Here is an 11,667-nt window from a genome sequence, read left to right on the forward strand (position 1 = left end):
ACCCCCATGTTTTATGTTTTATGAAAACTTAAAGCAAGGTAACACAATCTCCACAGTGGGATGTGAGTTCCTCCGTCTCCCGTCACGTTAGACATTGTCAATAAAGATTTGGGGCCTCGAAATAAACTGTGACTTTCTAGGAAGGAACCAACCAGCTTGAGGATTTGGGTATCCTCATAACTTCCGCTCAGTTAGAACTGATCAGACGATGCTTTGATGTATCCCGTGTTGGGTGATGTTTTATGTCTCTTTACATTGCCAATTAGCTACTATCTTTTCAAACAAAGTTCACACAAAGGGATCGAAAATGTGTTCAAAGGAACTTGTTATTAAAAGACTCTGATGTCATTAGAGGGATTTTGTCTGGTCTTCGTTTGATCCCATCCAACAAAATCATATCCCTAAGGCCTAACTAGGCATTTATCATATCACAAACTGTATCGACTTGGAGGTCTTGATGGGATTTCGATCCAATTCCCCTAATTAAATAATCTCGTTCTGTATTAGCTTCAGATTTGATTACATATATACTTTCTTGCAACCTATACAGTATCTTGCCCACCCACAGGGTTTGTGTGATTAGATATTAGGATGAGAATAGTCTCTGCCTCCCAGGCCTGATTCTTGGGTCTCGTTTTAGATCTCCTGAGCCTCCGTAATTGTTATGGTTCTATTTTAAGCCTCAGCTTTCTGTGTCCCATAGTTCTGCTTACTCTGCAGAAAGAGCACGTTGTGGTTCAATTCAATATTCTGTCTTCCTGACTCGGGCTCAGCCGCATCCAACTCAGAGCTCATATCACATATCAAATCTGTTGTTCATTATGGCAAGGCAATGAAATGAGTAACACAATCGCGTCGCGGGATCCCTCGGTTTCCTCAAAGGCACGTTTGAAATAAGTGTCGTTGATGAAACGTTTTGATAGCCCCGTCCCATTTCTCCTTTCCATCAGGCCAAAAAAAGAAAGTGAAAGGAAAGGTTCTGTGGTGGTTTTGGATGGGAAGCGTGTGGAATACTCCCTGCTTTGAAGCCCTGGCCAAACATCTGTTCTCTCTCTCTCTCTCGCTCTCTCTCTCTTTACCTCTTTAGCTCTCTACTGCTCTCTCTCTCTCTTTCTCACTCTAGCGCTCCCTCTCCCTCTCTTTCTCACCTTCACCCCCCCTCTCTCTTTTTAAATTCTCACCCTCAGTCTCTCTCTCTCTCTATCACCCACTCTCTCTCTCTCCATCTTACTCTCCCTACTAGGAGTTTACCAGCCAATGATGAGTATGTTCTGCACAATTACTGTAGCATTTGTTTTCCATGTGACCTTATTCACACTGAGCGAAAGAGGGAGATGGAGAAAGAGAAAGAGGGAAAGAGAGAGAAAGCACTGCACTCTGCTAAACACAACCTATGTCCTACCAAAGCACAACTCAGTGGAACTGCAATTAGACTACGTATTCATGTCTGGGTTAAACCAGCATGAGTACTGTGAATGTTAAGGAGGTTTTGCAGCTGTCACTTTTTGACCTTTTAAGATATATATCTTTAGTTTCACATCATAAATCAGATTAGGTAGAGCAAATTGGATCATTTCTGTCAGGAAAAAAACCCAGACCCAGAATCTACATAAAGTAATGTTTGCTGCTGTATAAATGTTTATTATAATCAAAGGCTGCCTGAAAAGTGGTCTGATTTAGATTTTGACACGGTACCTGTATAATAAAAGGATCATACTTAGACAGGAAATGAGCACTCGTGAGAGTATTCCTCTAAATGTCTTTTTAGTGCGTTGTTTGAGGTTGAGCGAACTCAGCCTAAGCACGGTTTCTAGTCTGGTGTGTGGGAACCCAGTGGACACACACACACACAAACACCACACACACACACACCACCACCCTTTCCACACACACATGGGTCCCTGCAACCAATAACATGATGACTTAAACCTGTTAAAACAACAGGCCATCCCTTTTACTTTCTAGTCTACTGTATGTTCAGATGATGGTCAATATGTAGTTCATTAGATGACCCACCTTTTATTGTTTTAGCTTGTTTCATTTTTACAGCTGCCCCCCACTCCTCTAACTGCCCTGCCCCCCTGCCCGCGTCCCACCCCTGCTGGAGAATGAAGCTTGTTTTTTCCACTTTTCCATGTTCTATGATTTATAACCTTTCGAGGAAAACATGGTCTATTTGCTGTTGTTTGAATCCCAGATTGCCCTTTTAGTCTCTCTCTAGTGCACCTGTACTGTAATGTATTCCATACACATACAATACAGCAAAGCAAGATATACAGCTATTTTAGAACATATAGTCATTTAAAATAACTGACCATCAGCAATGGTTATTACATTCATTGTTGATGTAATATGGTAATGTTAGCCACTGTAATCAAACAAGACATGTATGCTTCCAAGAGCAGCTTTTATAGCATGTTATGATTCACTTTTCTTTTAAATGGTGTGGCTGTCCCACTACTTTCATATTTTATTTGTTTATTGGACAGGATATATAGAAAGAACTAGATAGGAGGAGAGAAATTGCTGGAGCGTTGGGTCAGATTTGAACCCATGCTCGCAGCGTTAGTACTTGTTATCCAGAGGCAGTAGCTTAGACCGCTGGAACACCCCAGGCTACATGATTAAACATTTTATTGATTTTTCACACACAAAACACAACAAACGCCACCAACAGAAAAGACACAACAAACCTGGTCAACACCAGACAATACCACATAAACAGCTCAATCCCATGATAAATCCCTTGTAGCCTAATTGAGCCGCCAAGCCAATTGGCTTCCACTGTGTTAATGGGAAAACCCTTGTCTTCTCCAAGGGGGATGTCCTCTCTCTTCTCTGGGAAAACAGGGTTTATTGTCTGTCTGTCTGGAGGCTAAATGGCATGGCCAGAAAGAGGGAACGCCAACTAACTTCCTACGAACAACTGTCCTGAAAGAGAGAGAGAAGCGCAAAGAGAAAGACCCAACTTCTGTCCATATTGCAGTTGGACAGAGTGAGTTTCCTGGAAAATGTTGACACATGGACATTGGTTGGTTAGGAACATATGAGAACGTTCCCTCGCTTTCTCTCTCTGGTCTCTCTCTCTCGCTCCCTCCACAGTCTCTCTCTACTCTGGTAACGGCCTGTGTGTGAGGAGATCCAGCAGTCTTTCTGTTTCTAATTTCTCTGCTCTTTTACCACATCTGACTTTCTCCAGAACTGAATTTATAGGGGAGCTGGGCCTTGTCAAAGACATGTGGTGTCTGTCAGCCTGGGAGCTGAATGTATAGGGGAGCTGGGCCTTGTCAAAGCCATGTGGTGTCTGTCAGCCTGGGAGCTGAATGTATAAGGGAGCTGGGCCTTGTCAAAGCCATGTGGTGTCTGTCAGCCTGGGAGCTGAATGTATAAGGGAGCTGGGCCTTGTCAAAGCCATGTGGCGTCTGCCAGCCTGGGAGCTGAATGTATAAGGGAGCTGGGCCTTGTCAAAGCCATGTGGTGTCTGTCAGCCTGGGAGAGAGAGACCAGGGCTAAACTAGTCTTTCTCATTTGTCTTTTCAGACGCAAGTACATACACATACAAGTGCAAGCATGCATGTTGATGACCCCTATACAGACACGTTCCTATGCTCATACACTATCACACATACACACACGTTTGTGTTTGCAGGCACACTCTTTCCAAGCACACAGACCTGACCTATTTCTATTAGCCCCTACTACGTAGGCAGTGATATACAGCTGTGGCAGCTCACACATGCAGCTGATAATGGCAGTCACTCACCAGGACCCTGTCACATAGGGATTTAGAAGCCTGTTTTTCTTCCGCTAGTCAAGTCAGGTGGCCTTTTGGAAAAAATGGCCCTGAATTTGTCTCTTTTGCTAAACATGGCCAAATTCCATAAAGGTGGATGGATTGGATTTGATTATTTCCTTTTAACAGTTGCAGTATCTTGGTCTATAAAGTATCTTTACAAACTATGGCCAACTTCATTGAGTTTCGTATGGTATTGGCAATTTTTATTGAGGGAGCATATTTCACACGTTGAATGTAGGACTTAAAAAAAGAGAGGAGAGACGTACCGTATTACCTCTCATAGCACTGTATATGTGTTGAATGCCATTCATCAAAACATTTTTTTCAGTCTAGGATCTAGCTAGCCTACAGTAGAATAATAATTAATTAGCATAGCATCAATGTCACAATGTCAAATTCACTTTGGCAGTTAGAACTGAGCAAAACCAATACCTCTACAGTCAGTCCAATGTTAGCGTCTTCGCTAGGCTAAACATTAGCATAGCATAATTAGCATAGCATTATTAGCATTTGTGAAGCCAAACTCACTGTACTGTGTGTTGTCAGACCCCATACTCTGCTGTAATGTATACAGTGGGACCATTAGACAACAGGGGAACAGAAAAGCAGACTGCCTTTGAGGAAGTGGAACCAGTTTAGGGTGGGCGCGTGACAGTACACAACCCCTGTTGGTTGCCTTTCAGATTCAAAACACCCAGCTAACCCACTGAAGGAGGTGGAATGGAGAGTTGGAGACACTATTTCCCTCAGTTTGGTGGGAACGGGGTGGCTGGGCTGGGCGGGCGGGGGAGTTGTTGAGTTGGTACAATCCAGACCCAGACACTACAGATAGGCTGTCACAGACAGGGTGGTATAGGAATCAATGCACCCACTTGAGGGTAACACACACACATTTAAGACCACTCAGAGAGCTAGTCAATACTTGTGTACTGTACTGTCTAATTTGGCCTGCTACCAACCATACTTAAATGCTATGCTTTTCTGTGAAGGGTAAATTGCTTTGAACTTCAATGCCTTTTAGACAATGCCTATGGGTTGAAGCCTCAAAAACTATGGTGGACCATTCAGAGCTTCAAACATAGTACAGCTATAGTAGTCTTGTGTTATGAGTGACGTCCAACCTGGATTTCTGGAAAACCAAGGAATGTTTGGGAAGTTACTGGAATTTTGCAACCCTAACAATGACCAACATTCTTTTTTTCCGATGAAGAAACTGTTTTACACAGACATATTTTCCATATAGGTCACATCGGTCTCATTTCCCAATGTGAGTTGTTGTGTCTTGCAGGGACATCAAATGGGGCGTGTGATGACTTGATTCACTCAAGCCAGTGTGTGTGTGTGCACTATGTGTTCTCAAATCACATTATAGGACCTCGCCATATGACTGTAAATACAGTCAAGAGATGATGACTTAATTGTTGGACAAAAATAGTTTGTGCTCGTTACCTCGCTCTCTTCGCTTTCATACTGTCGGAGTGTGTGTGTTAGTGTCTATGTGTACATATGTGCATCCGTCAAGTGTGCGCCTGTGTGTGTTAGCATATGGCGTGCATCTGGGTGCGTCTGGGTGCGTTATAGGCTGCAGAAAGTCATAAATTATCCCGTATCTTCAAGGTTTGCTGAAAGGCAGCTTCCCTACTATTTACGACTCTGAATAGTCCACATTGAACCCAAATGTTACGGAAGAAATGCTTGGGGAGCATCCGAACTTGGTAAATAGAATAGACAGTAGGAAACTCGAATCGTGCTACCGTTGCAGAACAAAAACATTAAGACACATGCTAACTGTCAGGGAAGGATTGATGTTTAGGTCTCTTTTCCTCTCTCTTTTTGTGAGTGTCGGTTTGGTTTGGTGCCCGATTTGACATGTGTTTTTGCATTCAATCAGGTCTAGGTAGAGGCGATTCAATTCCAATGAAAAATATTTATTGTCCCACAAACACCTCTCGAAATACTAGACTAGGATTTTTTTGGGGAGAGTCAATTCAAGTCAATTCTTAACTATTGCACTGATACAAGGTCAGCTCTTATTTAATCCCCTTGATGGTTTCAGGTTAGAACTCAGTTATGGTAATCTGATCCTAGATCTGTGGTTCAGGGACAACTTCTACCTCCTTGAGCCTTAGTGTCTATTTTCCTCTGAACTCTGGGCCCATATATGAAAAAACCTGACCCTAACCCTAGAGTACTGATCTAGGATCAGGTTCTCCCTGTCCATATAATCTTAATCATTTTAATTTTAAATGCAAAACTGATCCATGAGCAGTACTCCTACTCTGAAATGTCTGGTGGTTTTGTAATGATAGCAGCTTTCCAAGCAGGTGAAAAGTTCCCTGGTTACAACACTCCACTACTCTCCATGTAGCAGATATAAATGAAAGCCTGAACCAATACAAACATTAACACCCAATAAATTCTGGAGTTCGTTTTGAATGTAGAGCAGTTATTGTAATTTATAGCCTTAGCAAACTGCTGCGGATGAAGGAACTAGAACATTGACATATTTCCATTATTGAGTGTAAATCAAAATGTGTAAGTGTGTTTGGAGTCCAAGCACAACTATTAGTTCTCATACCCAAGGCCTTAGTAATGATAGTAGTGATATTTAGCAGGGAGAATGGCTGGTGTGTATCTGTGTGTCTGTCTGTCTATTTTCTTTCTGTGTCATAGTGTATAAAGAATGTGTGTGTGTTTGTCCCCATGTGGCTCTGCACAAACTAATGTGTGTGTGTGTGTGTGTGTGTGTGTCTCTTTGTTATAGGTTGGTGGTTCGTCAGTACAGCCGAGGAGCAGGGTTGGGTGCCGGCCACATACCTGGACTCACAGAACGGCACTAGAGATGACCTGGAACTTAGCACCGTCAGGACAGGAGAAGGTAACAAACACACCAGACATTCTCCCTGCTTAATATCACTACCATCATTACTAAGGCCTTAGGTAACACACACCAGCCATTCTCCCTGCTAAATATCACTACCGTCATTACTAAGGCCTTAGGTAACACACACCAGCCATTCTCCCTGCTAAATATCACTACCGTCATTACTAAGGCCTTAGGTAACACACACCAGCCATTCTCCCTGCTAAATATTACTACCATCATTACTAAGGCCTTAGGTAACACACACCAGCCATTCTCCCTGCTAAATATCACTACCGTCATTACTCAGGCCTTAGGTAACACACACCAGCCATTCTAAATAATAATAATATGCCATTTAGCAGACGCTTTTATCCAAAGCGACTTACAGTCATGCTGATACATTTTGTGGGTGGGGAACCCACTACCCTGGCGTTACAAGCGCCGTGCTCTCCCTGCTAAATATCACTACCGTCATTACTCAGGCCTTAGGTAACACACACCAGCCATTCTCCCTGCTAAATATCACTACCGTCATTACTAAGGCCTTAGGTATGACAACTAATAGCTGTGCTTGGACAGCAGGAACCTCGAGGACCAGGGTCAGAGCAGAAAAGACATTGTAACAACCCCAGCCAAATGCCCTTTGTTCAAACTACAGGGTTTTCATCAGGGTGGATATTTTGGCACCAGAGCAGATTCCTTCACAGCCCCATGGGAAGTCACTACTTTTTTAAGGAGTCTCGTTTTGTCATGACCTCTTCTTTGCAATAATGTTTAGTCTGACTGTTTGGAGGGCATATTTCATCACTAGAGAATAAGCTCCCTTCCCGTTTGGAGCTTCAGGACGACACTGTAGCGTCTTAGCTGTATGTTACACCCAGACAGGCAGGCAGGCACACACACACATACACAGACATACACACACATACATACATACACACACACACACATACACACATACACACACACACACACACACACACACACACACACACACACACACACACACACACACACACACACAGACACACACACACACACACACACACTCCCCCAGCATTAATGTCATATTGCCTCTGTTTTCCATCAGTATTAGTAACCCATGGAAACTTTCTGGTATAGTGTAATCATTATGCTGTAATGCTTTGTGTGTCATAGACTGCCACCAGGGTATGTAAGGCTCTCTCCCTGTCTCTCATTAAGACATGTTGCTTTATGATCTTCATGCTGGCCCATGGCACTGTTACACTGTAAACTGGCACGCCACATCCCAGCATGTGATGACAGGTCCTCTGCAGCTGCTGTAGCCCCCCAGCTCCCCTTAATGCAGAATGCAGTCACTCCACACACACACACACAGAGAGAGAGAGAGAGAGAGAGAGAGAGAGAGAGAGAGAGAGAGAGAGAGAGAGAGAGAGAGAGAGAGAGAGAGAGAGAGAGAGAGAGAGAGAGAGAGAGAGAGAGAGAGAGAGAGAGAGAGAGAGAGAGAGAGAGAGAGAGAGAACATATGCTAGGTGGTACTGGGCTGGTAGTGAAAGTCTGTGATAGCCTTTAAGGAAAAACAACGGTCATGTAGCTGGAGCCTGGAGATGCCTAGGGATCTGGGTTAGTCATAGACTGAGACACACTTGCACGGATGTGGATGCAGTCGCAGACACACATACAGAGAGGTAATGCAGACACACACACACCCCACACATCACATCCCTCCCTCCCATCCCACAAAACAGTCCTCTATCAACACCTTCCCAATTAGAGCCTGCCTGCTCAGTTTGCACACACCGCTGCATATCTCATATCTCTGGTAACTATCCTGTCTCCCCTACCCTCTCAGCCCCCCTCCCCATACTTATTAAGCCCCAGTCTGCTGTAATATAAACCAATAGCAGACTGTAGCTAGCTCACTGAGGAGGAACGACAGGGCCTGGTAGGTCTGGTCTATTGGAATTACCCTGAAATAACATCTCCCTTTGTGGCTGTCCCCAATCCGATATTTCCAATTAGGAGGTCAATGAGAGAGAGAGAGAGAGAGAGAGAGAGAGAGAGAGAGAGAGAGAGAGAGAGAGAGAGAGAGAGAGAGAGAGAGAGAGAGAGAGAGAGAGAGAGAGAGAGAGAGAGAGAGAGAGAGAGAGAGAGAGAGAGAGAGAGAGAGAGAGAGAGAGAGAGAGAGAGAGATTATGTCCTCCTCTCCTCACTCCTCCTTTTCTCCCTCCTCCTCTTCCCTCCATTATGAAAGGAGAGATGACAGTAATTTAATTCTGTCCTCCCTCCTCATCCCTCGTTCCTCCATTCTGAAAGTCTGGTTTATGTCCCCTTAGGGAATGCGTTAGGGAAGGGAGGATAACGATGAGGCATCACCAGAAAGCAACGAGTTGGACAGTATCATATAGGGCTGTTTTACTTTACTGTAAGTCAGTGGTGTTGCAAGAGTGGTCCCTGTGTTTAAGGGGGACTGGAACGGAACAGTTTACCAGAGGACGTAGCTAGCTGTTACGGTAGGCTAACAGGCTAACATGGAGATTTACTCGTATCTATTTTCTCCTATACAGTTGCTAGAAAACATATTGGCGACACATTGGACACAGATGTAGTTTTCTGGGCAATCTTAAACCATGTGTACAGTGTGCTAGGGGCTAGTATGATACTATGCCACACAGATGTAGCATGTCTGTGACAATTTCAAAGGTCCCAGATACACACAACTTTATGAATGGGAATTGGCCTTCTAGAATACAGTCGTGGGGAGAACCTTGAAGACCAACAGATTTCAGTATTCCAGATGCACTAGATTGGATGATACTGTATAATACATCATGTCATCATTGCCATATAAATAGAATGAATAGAACAGGCTTGGAAGCTCTAACCCTGGCAATTTGTAATGAATGGAGAAGCCCTTTCTATTCATTCTATTTCTATGACCATTGCTACCTCTTTTAATGAGGGGCTTGTTCTCTTTTTGTCTTTCGGTGACAGACGATATGGAGAACAGTTTCTCTGGGCAGTTGTCTCTCGTAAGGAAATATCTCTGTATTTATGACCTAACTCTCACTGTCCTCAGGATATCCGTGGATCTACTCTTCCTTTATAATGTCAGTATAACTCAGTCCCCAGAAATGCACACCCTTTAAGAAGTTTAGCTGCTGACTGTAAAATGTGCGTGTCAACTTGGAAGACAGATATGATAAATACCTTAGGAGTGATTATCATGACAACAATGAATATCAATTCTTTCAACAACAAAAAACATTTGCTACTACACTATTACAAATCATGTTATTTACTATGCATAGCTTAAAATGGACACCATTTATTTGCTGGCTTTCCATGTAATGTTTTCACCATCCTACTAACTAACGACATCTTTTTGCCTTCTTTCAGTTTGTAATACGCTTCTTATGTTTCTTTGTTTTTCTTTGGTTTCTCCATCCATCCCTTCATCAGTTACTAAAAGACGCAAGGCTCACCTGAAGAGACTGGACCGCAGATGGACCTTGGGGGGCATAGTGAACCGCCAGCAGAGTCGAGGTGAACACACAGTCAACACACACACACACACACACACACACACACAGACACACACAAGAGACACGCGCACAAAAAAAAAAAAAAAAAAAAAAAAAAAAAAAAAAAAACACACACACACACAGACACGCAACACACAAAACGCACACGCACACACACACACACAGACACACAAACACACACACACACAGACACACACACGCAAACACACACACACACAGACACACACACACGCAAACACACACACACACACACAGAGACACACACACACACGCAAACACACACTCTCAAGTGGCATCTCTCAGAACCACACACATACACACTCATTCCTTCATGGTAAGAAAACAAATTTACATCCATGACAGTCAGCCAACAACAACTCCAGCTTAACTCCAACATCACAAACAGCACATTGGGTGGCCTTTAGATTTCAGCTCCCAGAGTTAAACTTACCACACTTTTCTCTACTTTTAGAAAGACAATTATTTCTTCATTTTGCCCTGCGTAACAGAATAATTGACTAACATTAAACAGATTAGATAAGGAGCGGTATTTGGTTCAGACAGCACAAAAGTAACAACCTTGTTGGCTAATAACTGTTGTAAACTTTACTGTGTGTAGTGCTACTTCATGTGCTTATGTTGTATAAGAACCCTCCAGGTTCAGAACCATTCGATTTTAATAACTGAGTTTTTAGTAAACATTTTTTGGTAAAGATAAAAAGGGACATGAAAATGTTCTCACACTCTTGAATGTATCATGTTGCCAAGCTCCCCTGGACACTGGAGTACTGGAATATGTCTCAATGGAGAGTTGCTGTTGAGTCATAATGAATTCTCGTTGATGGACCCAGACAGACATGAGCCTATGTCTCATGTTGTCTGCTATCAAATCAAAACTGGTCCAAGGTCAGCTTTGCAATGGTTATGGTTAGAATCTGGGGATGGTAAGCTGATCCTAGATCTGTGGCTATTAAAAGGCTACTTCGTCCCGTATTTGATCAAAAAAGTAGTCACTATATTGAAGGATGAAATTGCTCTATACGCTGATTGAAGGTCAGTTAGATGTTCTCTGTCATTGATATACTGTAGATTGGATTTGGGGAGGCTGATCCTAGATCTGTGTCTGTGGCCTACTCCTACCGAGAGCCAGAGTCATTTCTCATCCCTTTCTCATCCCTCTAATAAGACCAGGAGAGATCAGCCATCTGTTTTTAGGATTAGTTTTAACCCACTCACCCCGCCTGGCTCTGCCTTTTGTCTGTTTGTTTACTGAAACTGACCTGGGACTCATATAACCTCCCAGGCTCCCAATAACATACATGGGGCGTGACTCACCTGGTATAGCTTAACTCTGATCCCAGAACAGTCAAAGAGACAATAAACATAAGTGATTCAACAGAGCTGATCCAACAGAGGGGGAACTCGGGTCAAATGGTACACCACATGACCTGACCAGGAAAAACTCCACTTCCTAGTTG

General features: G+C 43.3%; 1 protein-coding gene across 1 annotated transcript in view; it reads left to right on the top strand.

The window, feature by feature from the left end:
* The window catches only part of LOC121559867 (SH3 and PX domain-containing protein 2A), a gene marked incomplete at its 3' end in the record, with an annotated part of 87,314 nt that extends 77,124 nt beyond the window's left edge, over positions 1–10,190 (top strand). The window contains exons 8-9 of the mRNA XM_045218269.1: positions 6,561–6,674; positions 10,107–10,190. Of these exons, the coding sequence (XP_045074204.1) occupies positions 6,561–6,674; positions 10,107–10,190 (198 nt within the window). The remainder of the gene's footprint in view (positions 1–6,560; positions 6,675–10,106) is intronic.
* Positions 10,191–11,667: the final 1,477 nt, after the last annotated feature.

The sequence above is a fragment of the Coregonus clupeaformis genome, unplaced genomic scaffold (genome assembly GCF_020615455.1).
Source record: "Coregonus clupeaformis isolate EN_2021a unplaced genomic scaffold, ASM2061545v1 scaf1473, whole genome shotgun sequence".
NCBI classification, from domain to species: Eukaryota; Metazoa; Chordata; class Actinopteri; order Salmoniformes; family Salmonidae; genus Coregonus; species Coregonus clupeaformis.